Source organism: Mirounga angustirostris, unplaced genomic scaffold, assembly GCF_029215605.1.
Source record: "Mirounga angustirostris isolate CCGP_5_RB_7025 unplaced genomic scaffold, mMirAng1.0.hap1 SCAF_17, whole genome shotgun sequence".
Lineage (NCBI taxonomy): Eukaryota > Metazoa > Chordata > Mammalia > Carnivora > Phocidae > Mirounga > Mirounga angustirostris.
Window position 1 is genome coordinate 2,265,726 of NW_026991725.1, and position 26,895 is coordinate 2,292,620.

Genomic DNA, 26,895 nt, shown 5'->3' on the forward strand with positions numbered 1-26,895 from the left:
TTATATTTCTACTTGTGTTGAATGAATTAAAAGGTTGAACTATATGAAATTGCCAGTTTCAGTCATTTTTTTGGTTGAAATGTAGTTAACATATGTATACAGGTATACAGTGTGTAGTGATTCAATAATTCTATACATTGTGCAGTACTCAGCACAATAAGTGTAGTTATTGTCTGTCACCATACCAAGTTATTACAGTATTATTGACTATATTCTCTATGGTGTATGTACTTTTTATCATTGTGACTTATATAACTGGAAGTTTGTACCTCAGGTTCAATCATTTTAAACCTACAAAAATGATCATTTTCTGTGGTACAACCTAAGTTAAGTGGTGGTTGGAAGGTCAGGAGGGTGAGACCTCCATTTCCCAAAAAGGCATTAAGCTTTTAAGGAAGTACCAGGGTAATTGAGGTACTGTACATGAATATTTTCTGAGGTTGATTTTGCTTTTTGTACTTAGCTAATTGATTTTTACCTGTTTTCGTTTTTTAGGTCTGTCTGTTTTTCTGTCACAGGATAATAGATTAAATTTGCTCTGTTTGCAGGTTGTTTTTTTCTTTTCTTTTTTTTTAAAGATTTTATTTATTCATTTGACAGAGATAGATACAGCGAGAGAGGGAACACAAGCAGGGTGAGTGGGAGAGGGGGAAGCAGGCCTCCTGCTGAGGAGGAAGCCTGATGTGGGGCTCGATCCCAGGACCCTGGGATCATGACCTGAGCCGAAGGCAGACGCTTAACGACTGAGCCACCCAGGTGCCCCTCTTTTTTCTTTTTTTTTAAGATTTTATTTATTTGAGAGAGAGGGCATGAGAGGGGGAGGGTCAGAGGGAGAAGCAGACTCCCCACTGAGCAGGGAGCCTGATGTGGGACTTGATCCCGGGACTCTGGGATCATGACCTGAGCTGAAGGCAGATGCTTAACGACTGAGCCACCCAGGCACCCCAAAATGAATCTTTAAAAAAAAAAAAAAGATTTTTGTTTATTTAAATTTCTTTATTTGAGAAAGAGAGCGAGTGCACAAGTGGGGGGGCAGAGGGAGAGTAGCAGATTCCCCTCTAAGCGTGGAGCCTGACTTGGGGATGGATCTCACAACCCTGAGATCATGATCTGAGTGAAAATCAAGAATTGGGTGCTGAACCGACTGAGCCACCGAGGCGCTCATAAAGATTTTATTTTTAAGTAATCTCTGCACCCAAAAAGGGACTAGAACTCACAACCCTGAGATCAAGAGTTGCACACTCACCAGCTGAGCCAGCTAGGCAGCCCAGAATTTATCCTTTTTGGCTAGTTGTCAGAATAAAAAGAATGGAAAAGACCACTGTATTCACTTTTCTTTCCAGAAGAAAATTGGTCTCAGTGATAATATTTCACAGTTGGTAAACTGCAGTTGTAAAAACAAGTTTGGATTTATTAGATTATGCAGTGGTAATATGCTTCCTTAACTGTAACCAGTAGAATCTCATTTGTAAATGTGGAAGTTTCCTTACTATTTATTTATTTATTTAAAAAAGATTTTATTTATTTTGAGGGAGAGTGCACAAGCAGGGGGAGGGGCAAAGGGAGAGGGAGAAGCAGGCTCCCCCACTTGAGCAGGGAGCCCAATGTGGGGCTCCATGCCAGGAGCCTGAGACCATGACCTGAGCCAAAGGCAGATGCTCAACCAGTTGAGCCACCCAGGCTCCCCTCTCTCTTTTTTTAGAGAACTGATACTCTCCCTCTTATCCCTCTCCCATTGTGAGATTCTTTGTTTCTTTCTAGCTTTGAAATCTAAGAAATCCTTGATTTATTTCTCAGCCTTCTAGCTTTTAACATGGCCGTTGAGTATGTTGAAATGTTATTTAATCAAGGAATAGAGAAATTAAAACAATGTTGAGCATAAGAAAATTACCACTGTTCGTAACTTCTTGATATGAGAGTAAAGCTTTATAACGGGCTGTATAGGAAAGAAACTCTGGGTACTTAATGATACAGCAATATGGCCCCCTACTTTTTTTTCTCTTTTGAGTTTTATTTATTTAAGTAATCTCTACACCCAAAGTGGGGCTCGAACTTACGACCCTGAGATCAAGGGTTGCATGCTCTTCCGACTGAGCCAGCTGGGTGCCCCTGGCCATCTACCTTCTCTTTATGTACCTTTTCAATATGTGGCTTTTTTTTTTTTTTTTAAGATTTTATTTATTTATTTGAGAGAGTACAAGCAGGGGGAGTGGCAGGCAGAGGGAGAGGGAGAAGCAGTCTTCCCACTGAGCAGGCAGCCCAATGCGGGGGACTCCATCCCAGGACCCTGAGATCATGACCTGAGCCGAAGGCAGACGTTTAACTGACTGAGCCACCCAGGCGCCCCCAATATGTGACTTTTAAAGCATGTAATTTGGGGGCACTGGGGAATGGCCACAGGGGACCTTGGCTTTTTACTAGACTAGATGCTGTTAAGTCAGTTTTTCCTCTTAACAATTAACAGATAATATACCATTAACATCGTTCTTTATGCCTTCATCTTTTATTCATCTTTGCAGCAGCTTGCTTAGGACTTTCTTGACTTGAGGTTTCCTCATTTCAGAGTGCTATTTGCCAACATTTCTTTTTTTTTTTTTTTAAGATTTTATTTATTTATTTGACAGTGAGAGCAGGAACACAAGCAGGGGGAGTGGGAGAGGGAGAAGCAGGCTTCCCGCTGAGCAGGGAGCCCGATGTGGGACTCGATCCCAGCTCCCTGGGATCACGACCTGAGCCGAAGGCAAGACGCTTAATGACTGAGCCACCCAGGCGCCGTTTGCCAACATTTCTTTAGTCATTTTGTCTTTACCTTTAATTCTTGTCTATCAGACTGCAATAATATTGTTTACCACTTTTTCCTCCACTTTAAAAAGCTGAAAGTTTTGGAACACTAGTATATGTATAGTAGTCTATTTTATTTTAGTTTTGTATGGCTTTGAAGATCATTAGATTAAGAGAATGTTTGCTTTATGCCTATTTTAGGGACCAGTCTAAAGTCTTTAGGTCAAGTCTTTAGGTCAAGTCTAGATCAAGTAGATTTATTTCACTAATCAAGATGTTAAGATTTAAAGAATCAAAATTACTTTTTTCTCTTATTTTTATTTTTATTTTTTTTAAGATTTTATTTATTTATTTGAGAGAGAGAATGAGAGAGAGAGTAGGAGAGGGGGGAGGGTCAGAGGACGAAGCAGACTCCCTGCCGAGCAGGGAGCCCGATGCGGGACTCGATCCAGGGACTCCGGGATCATGACCTGAGCCGAAGGCAGTCGCTTAACCAACTGAGCCACCCAGGCGCCCCTTATCTTATTTTTATTTGACTTTGGGTTTTTAAGCTTAAAAATCTGGAACTGATTTTTTAAGTTTACTGACACTTGTGAAGCAGAGGAATTTAGGAGGACAGTCATTACTAAAAATAGTAGCCGGCTAAATTGCTTTAAAATTAACTTGAGCAACTGAGATATTTTCCAGCTGAAGTATCTGTTCAGTGTATTTTCTGTATTTTTTTTTCAGTTTTGATATATTTTTATATTTATGGAAAATTTGAAAAATCAAAGGTAGGAAGAAAACTTGTATGAACTGGTGTTTTCTGTGCAGTAGTTTTTTTTTCTTTTTTAAAGATTTTATTTTACAGAGAGAGACACAGCGAGAGAGGGAACACAGGCAGGGGGAGTGGGAGAGGGAGAAGCATGCTTCCGGCTGAGCAGGGAGCCTGATTCGGGGCTCGATCCCAGGACCCCAGGATCATGACCTGAGCCCGAAGGCAGATACTTAACGACTGAGCCACCCAGGCGCCCATGTGCAGTAGTTTCTTGTTCTGCTGTTTCATTGTGGGGTTTTTTGTTTGATTGTTTTTTATATATCTCTATATCCGGTTTTACTTAATTTTGCACTTTTTTTTTTTTTTTAGACCTGAAAATATTTATTTAAAATAAGCTCTGTGCCCAATGTGGGGCTTGACTTCACAACCCTGAGATCAAGAGTTGCATGCTTATGCTCCACCAACTGAGCCAGCCAGGTGCCACTGGTTTTACTTAATTTTTTTTTAAATAAGGAGTTACTGTTCATATATTAGCAATAAGTATTTTATTTTTTATTTTTATTTATTTATTTGACACGGAGAGATTCTGAGGAGTGGAATTTACTGGTGAAAGTAAATAAATGTAAACTTTTGGCTTCTTTGCTCTTATTGTTCTCTGAAAGGATTTTTTTTTAAGTACCACCAATTTATAAATGTGCAGTGCATAATTTTTCACCACAAAACTTCATATATTTAAGTATTTTAAATGTTACTTAAAATGTGAAATGCAAACTTTTGATTTTTGAATTACAAAAATGTAAAATAAAATGTAAGAAAGTTAAATTGTATAGTCCCACGAAATAAATACTGATAGCTACTCTGCCCTGCCAGTAGTTACTATTGTTATTGTTAATGGTTTGAATATTCTTTGAGAACTTCATTTTGCTCAAGTGCCAGTGCATGTATAAATGCAGAAACATAGATCATTTTATAGACACCAACATGCTGTTGATTTAGCATGCATTATTATTTTAAATTATTATTTTAAATAACACCAATAAAGAAAAGTGCTGCCAATCGCACCATTGACACATCACTAAGAAAAATCTGGATTTCGTTGATGTTACTGTGAAAATGTTTCCTAAAATAGCCGATGTATAATCTGCATTATATTTTTTATATTTTTTTTGTGGAAACATAACATTATTTAGCAGCATGCCTTTTTTTCTCAACCAAACATTGTGAATATTAAAAAATACTTCGGGGCAACTGGGTGGCTCATTTGGTTAAGCAGCCGACTCTTGATTTTGGCTCAAGCCATGATCTCAGGGTTGTGAGATCCACCCTCGGCATGGGGTCTGCTTAAGATTCTCTCTGCCCCTCCGCCCTCTAAAAAAAAAACTTTAAAAACAAATTGGATGGTTTTAGCCAGACTAACATGAAAACTTAACAAATGGTGTGTTGATATAGGTCAGTCTAATCTCTAAAACAGAAAAACTTCTTAAGGAATTTTAGTGTACAGCCAGGGTTGAGAACCACTGGAATCCGTCATTGTTTCTCATATGCCTCACTGAGTGTGCTTATTAAAAATTTAAGCGTTTGGTCCATATCTAAATTTAATTCATGTCTCTGGGTATACGGCTGGGTTTGACTAGATGACCTTGTAATGTTCCCTTCTGCGGGCTGTCTCAGCTGTTTTTTCAGCAGTTAAGTAATTGCCAGGGATTGAGTTTTAGAATATTGGAAGCTGTGTGTAGAATATTGGAAGCTGCATAGCTTTTGTTTAAGTTTTGTCTGTTAAACTTTTAACAGATGATGGTTAATGGTTATGGATATAGTTGCCCAAGTGCGGTATTACAGGGTTAGTTACTGCCTTGCAAATGATGGAATATTTAACATAACTTTAACTTTACTTTATTTTTAAAAATTTATTTATTTATTTTTAAAGTAGGCTCCACCCCCAGTGTGGGGTTTGAACTCACAACCTTGAGATTGAGAGTTGGGTGCTCTACTGACTGAGCCAGTTAGGCACTCCATATAAATTAAGGTTTAAATTTAGCTATAAATGCTTATCAAATTTAACCTGACTTAAATATTATTTATCTTGTTTTGGGGTTGCACTGCACGCCTTATGGTCTAATGTTTCTTCCCTTCATTTACTGTAGCTTGTTGATTTCTGTCATTTTCCCCTGTATTGGCTTCTGTATTTTTCTTTTAAAGATTTTATTTATTTTAGGGAGAGAAGAGTTGGCGCGTGTGCGCACAAGCTAGGGGAGGAGCAGAGGGAGAGGAACAGACTCCTTGCTGAGTGCAGAGCCAGATGTGGGACTCGATCCTGTGACCCTGAGATCATGACCTGAGCCGAATTCAAAAGTCGGGTGCTCAACCGACTGAGCCAACAAAGTATCCCCATTCTTGGGGCTTTTTTTTTTTTTTTAAAGATTTTATTTATTTATTAGAGAGAATGAAAGAGCGCATGAGAGGGAAGCGGGTCAGAGGGAGAAGCAGACCCCCCGCCGAGCAGGGAGCCCGATGTGGGACTCGATCCTGGGACTCCAGGACCATGAACTGAGCTGAAGATAGTCGCTCAACCAACTGAGCCACCCAGGCGCCCTTCTTGGGGCTTTTTAATGAATAGATATTTCTTTAGTGAGTTTTGGGAATGAGTTTCCCCTTATGAGTGATAAAAGAATTTATCATTATACCTAATATAGAAGAGCTTACAGTCTAGTTTAAGGAAAATTGTGTCTAAAAAAAAGAATGAGGGACAACTGGGTGGCTCAGTTGGTTAAGCGTCTGCCTTTGGCTCAGATCATGATTGTAGGGTCCTGGGGTGAAGCCCCGCGTGGGGCTGCCTGCTTGGTGGGGAGTCTGCTTCTCCCTCTGTCTTGTGTTCTATCTCTTAAATAAATAAATAAAATCTTAAGAAAAATAAAAACTGATTATTGCTAACTTCTGTGATAACAGGAAATTCAGAAAAGGGGAACTGAAGGCATTATGGGCTGTGGTTATCAGGGAAACTTGAGTAATAGAACCGAATAGAATGAATTCATTGGGGTGGGTAAGATTTGGGTGGTGGGAGGAGGAGGTTCTTTCAGATACATCATCAAAAGTACAGTATTGGAATTAAGCACATGAGGCTTAAGAATGGAGTATCTAGGCTAGAAAGAAGAAGTGGAGTCAGATTATGCAATAGGTTGTATTTATTAGGCTTAGATTCTAAACTCTGTGTTCTTTATTTAGCTCATTAGTACATGAAGCACATTGTTAACATTTCTCTAAAGGGCTTACGTCCTCCTGGATTCCTCCCTCCCCCTTTTTGTAAATCTTGGAAGACAGGCAAGCAAAGAAAAGCATTTTAACATATTGAGTTCTGTTATGTGCCACAGAATTTGCCTATGCACTCTTAAGTCTCAGAACCCAGTGAGAGATGGGTATCTCTCAAGTTGTAGGTGAGGAAACAGGAAACCGTCTCATAGAGGTTATGTAACATAGGTCAAATAACATGTATGTAAATACTTAAGCCAGAATGAAAGTCTCATCTAAATCTTTCTGGCTATAAAGGTGGTGTTTTCCTAGCATTGCTGTGTTTCTCACAGTGTGTGTGTCTTTTGGTCCACCTAATAAGAGTACAAGTGATAAGTATATATGACCAGAACAAATAAAATCTTTAAAAAAAAAACAAACAGTGAAGTGTTACTAGAATAGGACGTCTTTAAAGAGGGTTCCCTGTCCTCCTGTTTTCTGTTTCAAAAATCCTTTTTCATTGTACTCAACACAAGTGTACTTCTTTCTTTCTTTTTAGAGATTTTATTTATTTTAGGGGGAGCACGTGTGCCTGTGGAGGGGAGAGGAAGAGAGAAACCCAAGCAGACTATAAGCTGAGCACAGAGCCCGACGTGGGGCTTGATCCCATGAACCCGAGCCGAAAGGGTCAGATGCCTAACCGACTGGGCCCCCCGGCGCCCCCCACAAATTGTACTTCTAAATCAATTTGTAATCCTGTCCACTTTAAGCCATTTAAACATTTGCTTAGCGGGGAACCTGCGTGGTTCAGTCGGTTGGTTGTCTGCCTTGGCTCAGGTCACGATCCCAGGGGCTTGGGATCGAGCTCCACGTGGGGCTCCCTGCTCAGCGGGGAGCCTGCTTCTCCTTCTCCCTCTGCCTGCAGCTTCCCCTGCTTGTGCTCGCTTGCTCTCTCAAATAAAATGGTATCTTTTAAAAAAGATTGGCTTAAAGAAAAATCCCAGGAGCAGTGTACAAATCTTGCCAAATTGTTACTTCAAAGCCAAATTGTTTACTTCAAATTATTCCTTCCTTTATAACTCTTCTTCGTCTTCCCTTTTTTTTTTTTTTTAAAGATTTTATTTATTTATTTGACAGAGAGAGACACAGCGAGAGAGGGAACACAAGCAGGGGAGGGAGAAGCAGGCTCCCCGCAGAGCAGGGAGCCCGATGTGGGACTCGATCCCAGGACCCTGGGATCATGACCTGAGCTGAAGGCAGTCGCTTAACCAACTGAGCCACCCAGGCGCCCCCCCCCCCCCTTTTAAGGTAATTTTTACATCCAGTGTGGGGCTCGAACTTGTGAACCTAAGATCAGGTGTCCTTTGCTCTACTGACTAAGCCACCCATGCACACCTTTATAATTCTTAACTGACTCTTAGGATACATGTCCTGGGGCACCTGGCTTACTCAGTTGGTAGAGCACGTGACTCTTGATCTCAGGTTGGGGATAGAGCCTACTTAAAATACATACATATATATATCCTAATATTTTTCGGGGTTTTAACTAAACGTAGTGATCTTTACCATATTACAATAGCATTTTATCTTCCTAGGAAAATATAAGTGATACAAGACTCCTAAATCTCACCTCAGGTTTTTATTGTAACCTTAGATCCTTTCTACATTATTTGCTATTGGAATTAAAGTAGTTAAGATTTTTTTTAGGGGTGCCTGGGTGGCCCTGTCTGTTGGGCGACCAACTCTTGATTTCATCTGGGGTCCTGGGATCAAGCCCTGCGTTGGACTTTGTGCTCAGTGGGGAGTCTGCTTGAGAATTCTCTCTTCCCCTCTCCCTCTGTACCCTTCACACCCATGCTTGCTGTCTCTCAAATCCTTTTTAAAAAAAAAAAGTGTTTTTTTTATAGATTATAGTTTTGTTTTTTTTTTTAAGATTTTATTTATTTATTTATTTGACAGCGATAGAGACAGTGAGAGAGGGAACACAAGCAGGGGGAGTGGGAGAGGGAGAAGCAGGCTTCCCGCCGAGCAGGGAGCCCGATGCGGGGCTCGATCCCAGGACCCTGGGATCACGACCTGAGCCGAAGGCAGACGCTTAACGACTGAGCCACCCAGGCGCCCCTAGATTATAGTTTTGAGTAATGTAAAATCTGTGTTTTAGCATCCCATAGAGCTCTTAAGTGATTTGGAAGCACACTCTTACCAATGCAAATAGCCTTTAAAGTGATGGTACCACAACCTTTGAGTACACCTAAGCAGATGAATTATTTATTTATTAAAGATTTATTTAAGAGAGATTGAGAGTGTGAGCAGGGGGAGGGACGGGCAGAGGAAGAGGGGGAGAGAGAATCCCAAGCAGCCTCCCCGCTGAGCACGGAGCCTAACTTGGGGCTCAGTCTCATGACCCTGAGATCACGACCTGAGCCAAAACCAAGAGTGAGATGCTTAACCTGGGGTGCCTAGGTGGTTCAGTCAGTTAAGCATCTGACTCTTGGATCAGCTCAGATCTTGATCTTAGGCTTGTGAGTTCGAACCTTGGTGGAGCCTACGTTAAAGAAAAAAATGCCCTCACTGGTTTCATGAGACCAGAAATATCCAAGTGAAAACTGCTTCTCATTTCCTGTTACTATTTCCTTTTTAAGTAAAGATTCATATGGTAAGTCCCTCTTACAGTATGTTGGAAAATTTCCCCCCAATAAACTTGCATACTTCTTTTTTTATAAATAACAATAAAAACAGTTTAACTTCAGACATTTTTTTTTTAAAGATTCATTTTTTTTAGAGAGCGAGCACAGGCAGGGGGAGGGAAGGGCAGAGGGACAAACAGATTCCCCACTGAGCAGAGAACAGGATATGGGGCTCGAACTCAGGACCCCGAGATCATGAACAAAAGTAGATACTTAATTGACTAAGCTACCCAGCCACCCCATAACTTCGGACATTTTAAGTTGTTGCTTTAATTGCTGTTAAGCATAGACAAAATTTGTGGTCTTATTAATTGTTCATAATTCTTAAGTGTATCTCAATGTCTGACTTGACAGCTTTTTTTTTTAAAATTTTTTTTTTTTTTTTAATTCATGTGACAGAGAGAGGAGAGAGGGAATATGAGCAGGGGAGAGAGGCGGAGGGAGAGGGAGAAGCAGACTCCTCGCTGAGCCAGGAGCCTGGTACGGGGCTCGATCCCAGGACCCTGAGACCATGCCCTGAGCTGAAGGCAGACGCCTAACCATCTGAGCCACCCAGGTGCCTCAGCTTTTTTTTTTTTTTTTTTTAAAGATTTTATTTATTTGAGAGAGAGAATGAGAGAGAGCGAGCACATGAGGGGGGAGGGTCAGAGGGCGAAGCAGACTCCCTGCTGAGCAGGGAGCCCGATGCGGGACTCGATCCAGGGACTCCAGGATCATGACCTGAGCCGAAGGCAGTTGCTTAACCAACTGAGCCACCCAGGCGCCCCCTTTTTTTTTTTTTTTTTAAAGATTTCTTTATTTGAGAGAGTGCAAGTGAGCATGAGCGGGAGGGGCAGAGGGAGAGGGAGAGAGAATCTCAAATGGACTCCACACTGAACACAGAGCCCCCAACTTAGGGCTCCATCTCACAACCCAACGATCACTACCTGAGCTGAAACCCAAGAGTCTGCTGCTAAACCGGCTGTGCCACCCAGGCGCCCTGACTTGACGGCCTTTTTTATTTTAGTGTGGTTTCATTGGCTTTTCTTTTTCTTTTGACACACCGTAGTGCTCCCTCCCCTCTTTTCCCAACTTCTGTACTTAGGTGGAAGGGCCATGTGAGCTGTTCTCATCAGTGAAACTTGAGCAGAACTTATGTAATTGTAGAGGCAGTGAAAACCCCTTTCCTGATTATTTTGTTTTTCCCTCTTCTGCTTTGACCAGGAATCCTCAACTTCCAAAAGGGATAGGTCCTCATTTAAGAAACCTTTGTTGTGTGAAGTCTCTGAAATTTGGGGAGTAATTTGGTTCCCAAGCATTCCTATCCTATCCTTTCAGAATACAGAATTACCAGTCACAATTTAGGGTTATATGCTCCCCCTGCCCCCGGGGTTTATCAATTTTTCAGAAAAGGTTTAAAACATGTTTACAGTCTGTTTTGTGTTTTCAATTTTGAGATGCTAAGTAGATTATATCCAGTCTACTTTGCTTTCCAGAGATCTTAGGGGATTGTTTAAAATTATGTGCTAGCTTTGGGGCGCCTGGGTGGCTCAGTCGTTAAGCATGTGCCTTTGGCTCAGGTCACGATGCCAGGGTCCTGGGATCGAGCCCCGCATCGGGCTCCTGCTTCTCCCTCTCTCACTCCCACTGCTTGTGTTCCCTTTCTCGCTGTGTCTCTCTCTGTCAAATAAATAAAATCTAAAAAAAAAAAGTTCTATGCATCCTTTTAAAAAAATAAAATTATGTGCTAGCTTCTTTGAAGATGAAAATTGTCCTTTGACTGTTAGCTTGAATACGTGCATGCCATATGAAGGACACTTCACTTCCATGGCTACCTCAGAACATGAATGAATCGTAAAGGGGAATGACACTTAACTTCTCTGTGTAGACTAATTCTCTGGTGGAGTTCCTTCTTTTTATTCCTTAATTTCTAAACTGCGTCTCTTAGAACTACGTACTGATATTTTAAAGGAGACATTCATCACATTAAAGTTCCGGCCAGCCAGAGCTCTTTTATCTTTAGGTTTTTTCGTTCTCCATTTGGCCCTCAATCTAGCACTTCTCCCAATTTATTTCTGGCACAGGTCTGGGTTTATGTTTTTTATTCATTTGGGACTCCCCCACCCCTCCACCCCCCATGCAGACATCAGGTTTTCCTTTGCTGCTGTACTTACTCCCTTTTTAGCCCAGAAGACACAAATATTTTTTCTACATATGGTGTAAGAGACATTCATCTTTTTTTTTTTTTTATAAGATTTTATTTATTTATTTGATAGAGACACAGCGAGAGAGGGAACACAAGCGGGGAGGGGGAGAGGGAGAAGCAGGCTTCCCGCGGAGCAGGGAGCCCGATGCAGGGCTCCATCCTAGGACTCTGGGATCATGACCTGAGCCAAAGGCAGACGCTTAACGACTGAGCCACCCAGGCGCCCCTCAGGAGACATTCATCTTAATGCAGGGATCTCTGCTCTCATTGTTAACAGTATCTCTGATAATCATAAGATGGGAACATTGCTAAATTTAAGCTATTGACACTCCTTCTAAGTTCACCTCTTTTTTATCATCAAAGGATAAAATACCTTTTTGCAGCAGCTGGGAAAATGCTGGAAGATGTTTTTTCTCTTCCTTCTTGCTGTTCTGTTCTAGTGCAGATTTCTGTGATGGTAAGTCTCTATTGTATTTGTCCTTGTTTTTAGATTTTTAGTTATTTGTGAAGTATCTGTGTGGTAATTAATAGTCCTCATGTGATAAAGGAAAACTCAAGATGGTGTCATTTTATTGGGATGTATAGGTCTTAGACTGCCACTTATAATTGTACAGTAGATTCTCCTTTTTTTGGTAGAAGTATTCTTCATAGAAATTTTATCTCGGGGTAAAGACTTCTCTATTGGTATATGCATATAAAATATATTCTGGTATATCTCAAACAATTTCAAACAGCCAGGCCTGAGAACTAATAATTAGTCTAGAGAGATTTTTACTCAGGTGATTTTTATAATTATACCAAGGTGAATTGTACAGTTTTACAATTTACAGAGGTATCTTGCTTTTTTCTTGACCCCCGCCCTCCATGATAGTTCTGCGTCATCCCTAAGATTGCTTTGCATTCTTTCCATTTGACATAGTGATTTGGGAAACTTGCCTTCATGCAAGCCAGTCTTTGGAGGAGTTTCTTTTCAACAGTCTCCAGTCAACTGAAGATTCCACTGTCGTCATCATCATGTTGTCATCCAAGTTACTTTTCACCGAAAAGGGGACTAGAGTTTGGAACATAGCTACTTAATTAATTCATCTTAGTTTATTTTTTTAATTGTGTTAAAATACACAACAAAATTTAACCATTTTTACTTTTTTTAAAGGTCTTTATTTCCCTTAAAGATATTTTAGAGAGTGAGCGAGCAGGGGAGAAGGGCAGAGGGAGAGAGAGAATCCCAAGCAGACTCCCTGCAGGGTGTATAGCCTGATGAGGGCCTTGATCCCAGGACCCCAAAATAATGCCCTGAGCTGAAACTAGGAGTCAGTTGGCTTAACCAACTGAGCAATAAAGCCCCCCCAAGATTTTATTTGAGAGAAAGTGAACACGCACTTGCTGGGGGAGGAAGGGCAGATAGGGAGAGAGAGAATCCCAAACAGACTTCATGCCAAGCGCAGAGTCGATGTGGGGCTCGATCCCAGGACCCTAAGATCATGACCCGAGCCAAAATCAAAGAGTCTGATGATGAAGCGACTGAGCCACCCAGGCGTCTCTGTCTTAACTTTTTTTTTTAAGATTTTATTTATTTATTTGACAGAGAGAGACACAGCGAGAGAGGGAACACAAGCAGAGGGAGTGGGAGAGGGAGAAGCAGGCTTCCCACTGAGCAGGGAGCCCGATGCGGGGCTCGATCCCAGGATCTTGGGATCATGACCTGAGCCGAAGGCAGACGCTCAACGACTGAGCCACCCAGGCGCCCTATCTCTGACTTATTTTGCTTGGCATAATATTCTCTAGCTCCATCTATGTTGGAAATAGCAAGATTTCATTCTTTTTTATGGCTGAGTATTATTTCATTGTGTATATATACCACATCTTATCATTCATCAGTTGATGGACACGGGCTTTTTCCATGATTTGGCTGTTGTAAATAATGCTGCTATAAACATCGGGGTGCAGGTATCCCTTTGAATTGCTATTTTTGTATTCTTTGGTTAAATACCTAGTAGTGTGATTGGTGGATTGGAGTTCTATTTTTAAAACTATTTTTAGAACTTTTTTTTTTTTTGAGAGAGAGAGAGATCATGAGTGAGAGTACAAGCAGGGGGAACAGCAGAGGGAGAAGCAGACTACCCACTGAGCAGGGAGCCCAAGTGGGGCTCTATCTCAGGACCCTGAGATCATGACCTGAGCTGAAGGTAGCTGCTTAACCAACTGAGGCACCCAGGCACCCCTATTTTTAACTCTTTTTGAGGAACCTCCATACTTTTCCACAGTGGCCACACTAGTTTGCGTTCTTAGTCTTTTAAATAGAAAAGGAAAGAGCTAGGATTTTTCCTTCACTCCCTTGGTCTAAATGAACCCTAGAGGTTTTTGATTGGGAAAAGTGGCATTTTTTAATCCTCTGCTATAGATTGCTTTGATGGGCCTATTTCCCACCCACCCCCCATTTTTACACCAACCAGTCACTTTTCTGCATAAAAGACAAAGTACAGCCCTACTACTTCTGCCTGCCTTTTCTTGATAATCTATAGCAGAGGAATTGGTAAGGCTTCTAGCCCAGGTTCTCAGAATATCCCCAAATGCTTTGACTCTTGTAAAATTTTTTTTTTTTTAAGATTTTATTTATTTATTTGAGAGAGAGAGAATGAGAGAGAGAGCATGAGATGGGGGAGGGTCAGAGGGAGAAGCAGACTCCCCGCTGAGCAGGGAGCCCGATGCGGGACTCGATCCAGGGACTCCAGGATCATGACCTGAGCCGAAGGCAGTCACTTAACCAACTGAGCCACCCAGGCGCCCTTGACTCTTGTAAATTATGAAATGGTGGTAAAATCTTTAGTCCTTTGGTGTATAGGTAGGATTCAAGGTCAGATCCCTGTAGATACTTAAGTCTTGTTAATTATTATTGTTGTTTTTACAGAGCTGGTGGGGGAGAGGGAGGAGAAAGAGAATCTCAGCCTCAGTGCCCAGGGCTCCATCCCACAATGCTGAGACCATGACCTGATCCAAAATCAAGTCAGATGGTTAACTGACTGAGCCACCCAGGCGCCTTGTTAATTGGGAATATTATTTGAATGTATAGGCACTTGACCAAAGTGTGCTAACGTAGGACACTATATTAAATTCCCCTTTATATATTTAAAGAACAGACGTCAGACCTTCAGGATGATACTTTGGGTCTCAGAGGACTTCCTCAGGGACAAATACAACTAAATTTTCTGCTAAATAATACTAAGTGCGGGAAATGGGGCACCTGGGTGGCTCAGTCGTTAAGTGTCTGCCTTCGGCTTGGGTCATGATCCCAGGGTTCTGGGATCAAGTCCCGCATAGGGCTCCCTGCTTGGCGGGGAGCCTGCTTTTCCCTCTCCCACTCCTCCTGCTTGTGTTCCTGCTCTCGCTATCTCTCTCTCTGTCAGATAAATAAAATCTTAAAAAAAATACTAGGTACGGGAAAAAATGGCTATTGAAACTGCTGAGAAAGGACTTTAGACTCTCTGGTCCTACCTAAAGAGGGAATCCTTAAAGATTCATTTACCTCTGACCTATTCAGTCAGGGCCACCAGAATATATTTGTCATTCTTTTTATTTAACATACTTTGTCTTACCATTTTTATTCTTTCATCAAATGTTCGTGTGTCTTTTGTGGCATTAGATAACGGTGCTCTTCTGGGAATATACAGATGAAGACGCAGTTTATGCCCTTTTAAGAAGGTGATTAATTTTTCTTAGGAAGGTAATATTTGATGGGAGAAAAACACCGATCCTCAGTACAGAGAAATACGAACATGGATTGAAAAGTACAGGAAGGCTTTACAGAAAAGATGTTTGAGTGGTTTTTTTTTTTAAAGATTTATTTATTTGAGAGAGCGAGAATGAGAGAGAGAGTACATGAGAGGGGGGAGGGTTAGAGGGAGAAGCAGGCTCCTCACCGAGCACGGAGCCCGATGCGGGACTCAATCCAGGGACTCCAGGATCATAACCTGAGCCGAAGGCAGTCGCTTAACCGACTGAGCCACCCAGGCGCCCAAAGATGTTTGAGTTTTATTCAGAGGGATGAATAGTTTCCCAGGCAGAGGAAGGGTCATTGGCCAACTGATTGACCTTTACATAAAGCAAACTAAAGATCTCTCCAGAACTTTGAGTGATAGAACCTTTTTAAGGCCATGTCTGATGTTCTGGCCCTTTTCTTCTCTTGGGGTGATTACTTTCAGTGTTCTAGGACTTAAGAATTTGTTTCTTTGAGCACTTGGAAAGTTAGTTGAATGTAGTGGTTAAGAGTTCAGGCATTTAAGTTAGATTGTCTGGGTTCGAATTCTGGTTTTACCACTTAACTAGCTATGTGGCTTGACAAGGCAAGTTATTCAGGTTTAAATTTTTTTTGTCTTTGAAGTCAGGATTATGTTTTGTAACAGCTGGCAATGTTTTATCTATGTTGGGAGTGATTACGGTTACAACCCTGGATGCTTCTTGAGTACAAGGTACATTAATTCTGTCAGCCAGTACAGTGCCTGCTTCTTTTCCCATGACTGATTCTGAACAGTTTGCTTCCATCCTGACCCTGGGTCTCATTAGGAACTGTAGAATTAGGCTTTGTGGTAACTTGTAGTCAGTCTAATAGGTGGAAACACACCCCCTTGCAGATTTGTACTTTATAAGATTATAAGACTCTTGAATCTCAACAGAGACTTGCTTTACCAGCTGTCAGGGACAGTCTTGGGACAATGGTGTTTACTGGGATGTTGATGTAGAAATACTATTGGCATGGGAGTATCTGTCCTACTAGGCATTGACATTAAGGTTTTTGGAGATAATTATTCTGGAGGGTTAACTTGGTGGAAAAAGATGTGTTTTAAATGGGAACAGACCACGTTTTAATGTATTAAGCTTGTGTCTCTTGTCATTGCAAGCATTTATTGCATCTGTTCTTAGAAAATCAGAGGATCCTGGGGCGCCTGGATGGGTGGCTCAGTTGGTTGAGCATCCCGACTCTTGGTTTTGGCTCAGGTCAGATCTCAGGGTCCTGAGATGGAGCCCCATGGCGGGCACCTCGCTCAGTGGGGAGTCTGCTTGAGATCCTCTTCCTCTGCCCCTCCCCCTGCTTGCATGTGTGCTCCCTCTCTCTAAAAAATAAATCTTAATAAAAGCAAAGGAAAGGATCCTGTCAATCATACTTTTAATGGAAAAAAAAGAGCAAGATCCCTATTCAGATGAATTCAAATAAATATTCAAATTTAAGGTAATATGATTAAATCACAGTACAGCTCTGGAGTCAGATTGTCTGGGTTTGTAATCTACTGAATTTGTGATTTTGAACAAGTTTAACCTCCATATTTTTCAGTTTCCTCATAAAATGGGGATAATACTGCTACCTACTTCAAAGGTTTATTGAGAAGATTAAATGTGTTAATTCATGCAAAGTATTTGGAACAGTGCCTGGCATGATGTTTTATTTGTGAATGAGTTTATTGAATGAATATATTTACACAAACACTTCAAAGAGCAAAACCAAGAACCAAAGCTAAATTAAGGTCAGGATGAAAAATAATGGGACTCTCCTTCTGGCAGGATAGTCCAGTAATGAATAGAGGCAAGCTCGTTTAATGTAATGGATGTCTAACTAGGCTGTTACACAGTAAAGGGGAAATGACCTGGAACCAAACAGGCTTATTAGTATGTTTGATTAAGATGCCTTTTCAGTTGGGGCGCCTGGGTGGCTCAGTTGGTTGGGCGACTGCCTTCGGCTCGGGTCATGATCCCGGAGTCCTGGGATCGAGCCCCTCATCGGGCTCCTGGCTCAGCGGAGAGCCTGCTTCTCCCTCTGACCCTCTCCCTTCTCATGCTGTTTCTCTCTCCCTCCCTCTCTAATAAAAAAAAAAAAAAAAAAAAAAAAGATGCCTTTTCAGTTGTGGATATTACAAATTTCAGAGTTTTTGTAACTGGTGATTTTCATTCAGGTACCCATTGTCCCCAAACTAATTGGAAGTCCCCAAAATTTTATTGCCCAGACATTATGTACCAAACTGCCTGTGCATCCACATGTTGTAGTCATTGACTCTCCATTCGCTAGTTCATTAGTTATGATCATACCTGTTGCAAACAGATTTGACAGCCATCCTCCATCCCAGAAATGCTTAGATCACATTGATAAAATAGTTGTTGCAAAGAAGATTTTATGAGGGGTGCCTGGATGGTTCAGTCAGTTAAGTGTCTGCCTTTGGCTCGGGTCATGATCCCAGGGTCCTGGGATTGAGCCCTGCATTGGGCTTCTTACTCAGCGGGGAGCCTGCTTCTCCCTCTGCCTGCTGCTCCCCCTGCTTGTGCTCGCTCTCTCTGTGTCAAATAAATAAATAAAATCTTTAAGAAAAGATTTTATGAAATACTAGTTATGTTGAGAATTTTATGTGAATATAATTGTGTTAATTCTCTGCTGATGGTGGTTTTGAGGGTATGCCCAGTTTTGGGTAAATCTGAGCTTTCACATAAAGTTTTGGGATACATTATAGTTAGGATCATGTTTCTGTTGCTGATGTTAAAAGGGTAAGGATGACACCAAGGTTCTCCTGAGAGCTTCATTATAGACATAATTTGTGCAAATTGGTACAAAGCATTGGTATAGAACTCCTAGGGGCTAGTAGGAAGTGCTTTCCTTTTCTGACTAATGCTACTACTCTCTCCCTTAATCATCTACTACCTTCAGGAATGGAGAAATTCCTGAAGATGCGGGGCTAAGAGGAGTAGTTAGGAAGGCAGCTATGCTCACCACTATACCACCAACGCTAGCAGTAGTTAGAGTTTTAAAAGTTAAAGTAAATAACTCCTGGAGTGCCTGGATGGCTCAGTTGGTTAAGCATCAGACTCTTGATTTTGACTCGGGTCATGATCTTGGGGTCATGAGATAGAGTCTTACGTCAGGTTCCATGCTGGGAGTGGAGTGGAGCCTGCATAAGATTCTCGCTCCCCACCCCCTGCACTCCCCTTCATAAATTAATTAATAAACAGAGGTAAATAACTTCTACAACTCAGTAATAAAAATGCAAATAAGCCAGTTAAAAGGTTGGCAAACCAGGGTGCCTGGGTGGCTCAGTTGGTTGAGTGTGTGACTCTTGGTTTTGGTTCAGGTCATGATCTCAGGGTCCTGGGATCCTCCCACATCCAGCTCCCTGGGGAGTCTGCTTGTGATTCTCTCCCTCTGCCCCTCCCCCCCCTTGTGTGCACACCCGCTCTCTCAAATAATTAAATTTAAAAAGGCAAAACATCTGAATATTTTCCAAAGAACACACAAATGGCCAATACACACATGAAAAGATGCTCAACATCATTAGCCATCGAAGAAATAAAAATCATGATCTATACAACTTTACTCGCACTAAGGTGATTTTTTTTTTTTTAAAGATTTTATTTAGGGGCGCCCGGGTGGCTCAGTCATTAGGTGTCTGCCTTCGGCTCAGGTCATGATCCCAGGGTCCTGGGATCTAGCCCCGCATTGGGCTCCCTGCTCCGCGGGAAGCCTGTTCTCCCTCTCCCACTCCTCCTGCTTGTGTTCCCTCTCTCACTGTCTCTCTCTTTGTCAAAAAAATAAAATCTTAAAAAAAAAATAAAGATTTTATTTATTTATTTGAGAGAGCGTGAGAGAGCACAAGTAGTGGGAGCCAGCAGAGGGAGAGGGAAAAGCAGGCTCCCTGCTGAGCAGGGACCCAGTGCGGGGCTTGATCCCAGGATCCTGAGATCATGACCTCAGCCCAAGGCCTACATTTAACCCACTGAGCCACCCAGGCGTGCCACCCCCCCCTTCTAAGAAACTAGCAAATACTGGTGAGAGTATGGGGAAATTAGAATCTCTCTATATTGTTGGTAGGAATGTTGGGGGGATGGGTTAGCCTGGTGATGGGTAGGGCACATTCTGCATGGAACACTGGGTGTTACACGCAAACAATGAATCATGGAATGCTACATCAAAAACTAAGGATGTAATGTATGGTGATTAACATAAGGTAATAAAAAAAAAGTTATTATGCCTGCAGTTTCACTCCTAGGTATATATGCAAGAGACCTGAAAGCATACTTGCATAAATTTATGTTCATAGCAGCATTATTCGTAATAGCCAAAAAGTGAAAATTCAACTCAAATGTCCATTAACTATAAATGTATAAATAAAATGTGGTATATCCATGTAGTATATGAAGTATATGGTTAGGTGCTGCACTTTGGGTGAACCTAGAGAAATGCTGAGGGAAAGAAGCCAGTTACAAGACAACATGTTACAGGCATACTTGGTGATACTGAGGGTTTGGTTCCGGACTACTGGAATAAAGTGAACATTGTGATAAAGCGAGTCAGATGAATTATTTGGTTTGCCAGTGCCTGTAAAAGTTATCTTTACAATATACTGTAGTCTGTTAAGTATGCGTGTCCTGTCTTAAAAAAAATTACACACCTTAATTAAAAATACTTTATTGCTAAAAAATGCTAACTGTATCTGAGTTTTCAGTGAGTCTTTTTGCTGGTGGAAGGTCTTGCCTCTCTGTTGATGGCTGCTGACTGATAAGGGTGGTGGTTGCTGAAGGTAAGGGCAGGTGTGCCAATAATGAAATTTTTCTGCATCGATTGACTTCTTTTTGGGAGCAGTTTCTCTATAGTATGGGATGCTGTTTGATGGCATTTTACACATGGTAGAATTGCTTTCAAAATTGGGAGTTGAGCTGCTTTTTTTTTTTTTAAGATTTTATTTATTTGCGAGAGAGAGAATGAGAGACAGAGAGCATGAGAGGGAGGAGGGTCAGAGGGAGAAGCAGACTTCCTGCTGAGCAGGGAGCCCGACGTGGGACTCGATCCCGGGACTCCGGGATCATGACCTGAGCCGAAGGCAGTCGCTTAACCAACTGAGCCACCCAGGCGCCCCGGGAGTCGAGCTTCTTAAACCCTGCCACTGCTTTATTAATTAAGTCTGAGTAAATTCATCTCAAGAAACCATTTTCTTAGTTCCATTCATAAGAAGCAACCTAATTTCTTATTTGTTTTATCATGAGATCAAAGCAATTGAGTCAACAACCTTCAGGTCCACTTTATTTTGTTATTTATTTTTTTTATTGAGGTACAGCTTACAATGTTAACTTTAGTTTCAGGTTTACAACATAGTAATTCAATGACTCTATGCATTATGCTGTGCTCACCACAAGTATAGCTATCATCTGTCACCATACAACACTTTTTTAAATTTTAATTTTAATTTTTTTTTTTAAGATTTTATTTATTTATTTGAGAGAGAGAGAATGAGAGAGAGCACATGAGAGGGGGGAGGGTCAGAGGGAGAAGCAGACTCCCCGCCAAGCAGGGAGCCCGATGCGGGACTCGATCCAGGGACTCCACGATCATGACCTGAGCTGAAGGCAGTCGGTTGGGCATATGCCTTCGGCTCAGGTCATGATATCAGGGATTGAGTCCTGCATCGGGCTCCTTCCTCTGTGGAGAGCCTGCTCCTCCCTCTGCCTGCTACTCCCCCTGCTTGTGCTCTCGCTCGCTCGCTCTCTCTCTCTCTCTCTCATACATAAATAAAAGAAATCTTTTTTTTTTTAAAGATTTTATTTATTTATTTGAGAGCGAGAAAGCATGAGAGGGGGGAGGGTCAGAGGGAGAAGCAGACTCCCTGCTGAGCAGGGAGCCCGATGCGGGACTCGATCCCGGGAGTCCAGGACCTGAGCCGAAGGCACTCACCCATGACCTGAGCCGAAGGCAGTCACCCAACCAACTGAGCCACCCAGGCGCCCCAATGAAAGAAATCTTAAAAAAAAAAAAAAAGATTTTATTTATTTGAGAGAGAGAGCGCGCACGAGCTCAAGAGTGCTCGCTCAGTTGGTGAGGGGGGCAGACAGAGAAGCAGACTCTCTGCTGAGCAGGGAGCCTGATGCGGGGCTTGATCCCAGGACCCTGGAATCATGACCTGAGCTGAAGGCAGACGCTTAACCAGCTGAGCCACCCAGGTGCCCCACCATACACTATTAGAGCACCACTGACTATATTCCCTATGTTGTACCTTTCACCCCTGTGACTTATTCATTTCATAACTGGAAGCCCGTACCTCCCATTCCCCTTCACCATTTTGCCCATCCCTCTACCTCCCTTTCCTCTGACAACCACCAGTTTGTTCTCTGTATTTATGGGTCTATTTCTGCTTTTTTGTTTGTTCACTCATTTATTTTGTTTGTTAGATTTCATATATAGGTGAAACCATATGGTTGTCTTTTTCTGTCTTATTTCACTTAGCACAATACCCTTTATGTCCATTCATGTTGCAAATGACAATATTTCATTCTTATGGCTGAGTAATATTCCATTATAGGGATATGTGTGTGTGTGTGCGTGCGTTTATACACACGTATCTTTTTTTTTTTTTAAGATTTTATTTATTTGATAGAGACACAGTGAGAGAAGGAACACAAGCAGGGGGAGTGGGAGAGGGAGAAGCAGGCTTCCTGCTCAGCAGGGAGCCCGATGCAGGGCTCGATCCCAGGACTCCGGGATCATGACCTGAGCCCAAGGCAGACGCTTAACGACTGAGCCACCCAGGCGCCCCTACACACGTATCTTCTTTATCCATCTACCGATGGGACACTTAAGTTGCTTCTCTATCTTGGTTGTTGTAAATAATACTGCGATAAACAGAGGTGCATATATCTTTTCAAATTAGTGTTTTCATTTTCTTTGAGTAAATAGTAGTGGAATTATTGGATCATATGGTATTTTTGTTTTTAATTTTTTGAGGAATCTCCGTACTGTTTTTCCACAGTGGCTACACCAGTTTACCTTCCCACCAAAGGTACGTTAGGGTTCTTTTTTCTCCACATGCTTACCAACACTTCTTTCTTTTTTTTTTTAAGATTTTATTTACTTGACAGAGACACAGCGAGAGAGGGAACAAGCGGGGGGAGTGGGAGAAAGAGAAGCAGGCTTCCCATGGAGCAGGGAGCTCGATGCAGGGCTTGATCCCAGGACTCTGGGATCATGACCTGAGCCGAAGGCAGATGCTCAAGAACTGAGCCACCCAGGTGCCCTATTTCTTGTCTTTTTGATACTAGCCATTCTGACAGGTGATATATCTCATTTTGGTTTTGATTAGGTCCACTTTTTAAAAGTTTGTTTATGTAATGTCTACACCCCACATGGGTCTCAAACTCATGACCCGAGATCAAGAGCCTCATGCTGTACTGACTGAGCCAGTCAGGTGCCCCAGGTTAGGTCCACTTTTAATTCTAGTTCTTTTGCTATTTCTACCACATCTGAAGTTAACTTCCTCCACTGAAGTCTAGAACCCCCTCAGAGTCATCCATGAGGATTGGAATCAACTTCTTCCAGACTCCTGTTAATGCTGGTATATTGACCTCCCATCAGTCATGAATGTTCTTTTTTTTTTTTTTTTTAAAGATTTTATTTATTTATTTGAGAGAGAGAGAATGAGAGAAAGCACATGAGAGGGGGGAGGGTCAGAGGGAGAAGCAGACTCCCTGCCGAGCAGGGAGCCCGATGCGGGACTCGATCCCGGGACTCCAGGGGATCATGACCTGAGCCGAAGCGAAGGCAGTCGCTTAACCACCTGAGCCACCCAGGCGCCCAGTCATGAATGTTCTTAATGGCATTAAGAATGATGATTCCTTTCCAGAAGCTTTTCAGTTTATTTTACCTGGATCCATCAGAGGAATGACTATGGCAGCTGTAGCCTTACGAAATTTTTTCTTCCCCTCCCTCCTTTCCTTAGTAAGCTGTACACCCAACGTGGGGCTTGAACTCATGACCCCAAGATCAAGAGTTGCGTGCTCTACTGACTGAGCCAGCCAGGCACCCCCTCAAATGTATTTCTTAAATAATATTTAAAGTTGAAATTACTCCTTTATCTTTAGAATGCAGAATGGATGTTGTGTTAGCAGGCATGTGAAAACATTAATCTTGTCCAGCTCCATCAGAGCTCTTGGGTGACTGGGTGCATTGTCATTGAGCAGTAATATTTTGAAAGGAATCTTTTTCTGAGCAGTATGTCTCAACAGTGGGCTTAAAAAACTTGAGTAAACTAGGGTGCCTGGGTGGCTTAATCGGTTAAGCCGACTGACTCTTGGTTTAGTCTCTGGTCATGATCTCACAGTTACCGGATTGAGCCCCATGTTGGGCTCCCCACTTGGTAGGGAGTCTGCTTGGGATTCCCTCTCTCCCTCTGCCCCTCCCCCCCAATAAATAAATCTTAAAAAACACTCAGTAAACCATGTTGTAAACAGATGTGCTGTCATCCAGGCTTTGTTCCCTTAAACAGCACAGGCAGAGTAGATTTAGACTACTTGTTTTTTCTGGTTTTTAATATATATATATATTTTTTTAAGATTTCTGTTTATTTGACAGACACAGCAAGAGAGGGAACACAAGCAGGGGGAGTGGGAGAGTGAGAAGCAGGCTTCCCGCGGAGCAGGGAGCCGGATGGTGGGGCTCGATCCCAGGACCCTGGGGCCATGACCTGAGCCGAAGGCAGACGCCCAACGACTGAGCCACCCAGGCGCCTCTTAAGATTGTAATTTTAAGTAATTTCTACATCCAGCTTGGGGCTCGAACTCACAACCCTGAGATCAAGAGTTCCATACTCTACAGACTGAACCAGCCAGACACTGGATTTAGCATAATTCTTTTTTTTTTTTTTTTAAGACTTTATTTATTTATTTGAGAGAGCCCAAGAGGAGGTAGGGTCAGAGGGAGAAGCAGACTCCCTGCTGAGCAGGGAGCCCGACATGGGACTTGATCCCGGTACTCCCAAGATCATGACCTGATGAGCTGAAGGCAGTCGCTTAACCAGCTGAGCCACCCAGGCACCCTGGATTTAGTATAATTCTTAAGGGCCTAGGATTTTCAGAATATGGTCAATGAACATTGGCTTCAACTTAAATTCACCAGCTGCATTAGCTCCTATCTAACAAGAGAGTCAGCCTGTCCTTTGAAATTGTGAAGCCAGGCTTTGACTTCTCTTTAGCTGTGAAAGTCTTAGATAAGGCTGTTTCTTCTACACTGAGAATCTTTTGTTTAGTGTAACCACCTTCGTTAATGATGTTAGCTAGATCTTTTGAATAACTTGCTGTAGCTTCTACATGTTTGACCTTGTTATGGAGATGACTACTTCCCTTAAACCTCATGAACCAAACCAACCTCTGCTGTCCTGCAGCTTTTCTTCTGCAGCTTCCTCACCTCTCTCAACCTTCATATAATAGAAGAAAGTTGGGGCCTTGCTCTGGATTAGGTTTGGCTTAAGGGAATGTTGTGGCTTGTGTGATCTTCTGTCCAGACCACTAAAACTTTCTCCGAAACTATCACTGATAGGGCTGTTTTGCTTCTATTCCTATGTTAACTGGTAAAGCACTTTTCATTTCCTTCAAGAACCTTTACTTTGTATTCACAACTTGGAAGATTGTTTGGCGTAAGAGGCCTAGCTTTTGGCTTGTCTCAGCTTTCAGCATGCCTTCCTTACTAAGCTTAATCATTGCTAGCTTTTGATTTATAGTGAGAGATGTGTGACTCTTCCTTTCACTTGACTTAGGGGCCATCTTAGGGTTATTAATTGACCTAATTTCAGTATTGTCGTGTCTCAGAGAATAGGGAGGCCTGAGGAGAGAGAGGGAGAGATGGTGGAGGGTGGGGAGACATGACATGGCACTGAATGGCAGGCAGGTCAGTGGAACCGTCAGAACACATTTATCGATTAAGTTTGCCATCTTATGGGTGTGGTTTGTGGTGCCCCAAAACAATTAGAATAGTAACATCAGAGATAACTGGTCACAGATCACCATAATAAATATAATAATGAAAAAGTTTGAAATATTGAGAGAATTATTGTGACACAGAAACATGAACAAATGCTGTTGGAAATCAGATACCGATAGACTTCCTTCACACAGGGTTGCCACAAACGTTCAGTTTGTAAAAAAAACATTCTGTGAAGCATAATAAAACAAGGTATTCCTGTATATGGTTCCATTTATATGGAATGTCCAGAATGGTAAATCCATAGAGATTAAAGTAGGTGGTTACTAGGATTGAGGGAATTGGGGGTAGGTGGGAAGTGACTGCTAATGGGTATGGAGCGTTTCTTTTTCAAGTGATGAAAACATTCTAAAATTGGTTGTGGTAATGGTTGTACAACTTTGTGAATATACTAAAACTACCACTAAATTGTACATTTTAAATGCGTGAATTGTATATGTGAATGATCAATAAAGCTGTTTCTTACTAAAACTGGACAACTGCTGCTTCTGTAGTTGTACCATAGTCTTTCTTGCCTTGTTTTTGGCTTTCTAAATGAAGAGAATGTTATATTTAATTGAATCTGGGATAGAATATCATTGAGTGCTTTAAATATATTTTTCCCCTTTCTTACCCCCTTACTGTAAAAATATTGTTGAAATGTTGAGAAATTTTGGGGCGCCTGGGTGGCTCAGTCATGAAGTGTCTGCCTTCGGCTCAGGTCATGATCCCAGGGTCCTGGGATCGAGCCCCACATTGGGCTCCCTGCTCTGCGGGGAGCCTGCTTTTGCTGCCTGTTTGTGCTAGCTCTGTCAAATAAATAAACCTCTTTAAAAAATGTTGAAAAATTTTAAAGCATAGAAAAGTGAAGGAAATGTAAATTACTATTTTGGAATAGTACCCAGAGACATACTGTTAAATTTTTGGTGTGGTATTAGATATTTGTGTATAGTTTTTTTCATATATAATGATGTAGAGTCCTACAGTTTAAAAGGATTAGTGGTCTTTTTGGTGTAGCTAGGTTACTTTTTAAATTGCTTTGTTGGGGCCAATTTAGAAAAGCGAATTACTGGTTCACTTCAGAGGCATGTTTAATTTGTTAGTTTTTGGAAAAAAAAAAAAAACTAGTATGCAAGTGAGCTTGAAATTACCCTCTGACTCCACTGCCCCTGAATTTACCTTTTTTTCCCATGACTATACTACTTTTTTTTTTAAAGATTTTATTTGACAGAGAGCACAAGCAGGTGGAATAGCAGAGAGAGGGAGAAGCAGGCTCCCAGCTGAGCAAGGAGCCCGATGTGGGGCTCGATCCCAGGACCCCAGGATCATGACCTGAGCTGAAGGCAGTTGCTTAACCAACTGCGCCACCGAGGTGCCCCTTCATGACTAGAATTTAAAAAAGATGTTTCAAATGAATGCCAGGCTTCCACAAATGAATTAATGGTCTTACTACTGTACTTCCTAATATATATATATATATTTTTAGAGATTTATTTATTTGACAGTG

The 26,895-nt window shown here is 41.8% G+C and overlaps 1 protein-coding gene across 4 annotated transcripts in view; it reads left to right on the forward strand.

The window, feature by feature from the left end:
• Window positions 1-26,895, forward strand: part of YWHAE (tyrosine 3-monooxygenase/tryptophan 5-monooxygenase activation protein epsilon) — a 53,893-nt gene that overhangs the window by 10,858 nt on the left and 16,140 nt on the right. For 2 of the 4 annotated variants that reach the window (XM_064582070.1, XM_064582069.1), the window contains exon 2: window positions 11,999-12,092. The exons of 1 other annotated variant lie outside the window; for it this stretch is intronic. In XM_064582070.1, the coding sequence (XP_064438140.1) occupies window positions 11,999-12,092 (94 nt within the window). Of the gene's footprint in view, window positions 1-3,969; window positions 4,016-11,998; window positions 12,093-26,895 lie in introns of those variants that run through there. One more of the 4 variants, XM_064582071.1, reaches the window with a different exon arrangement.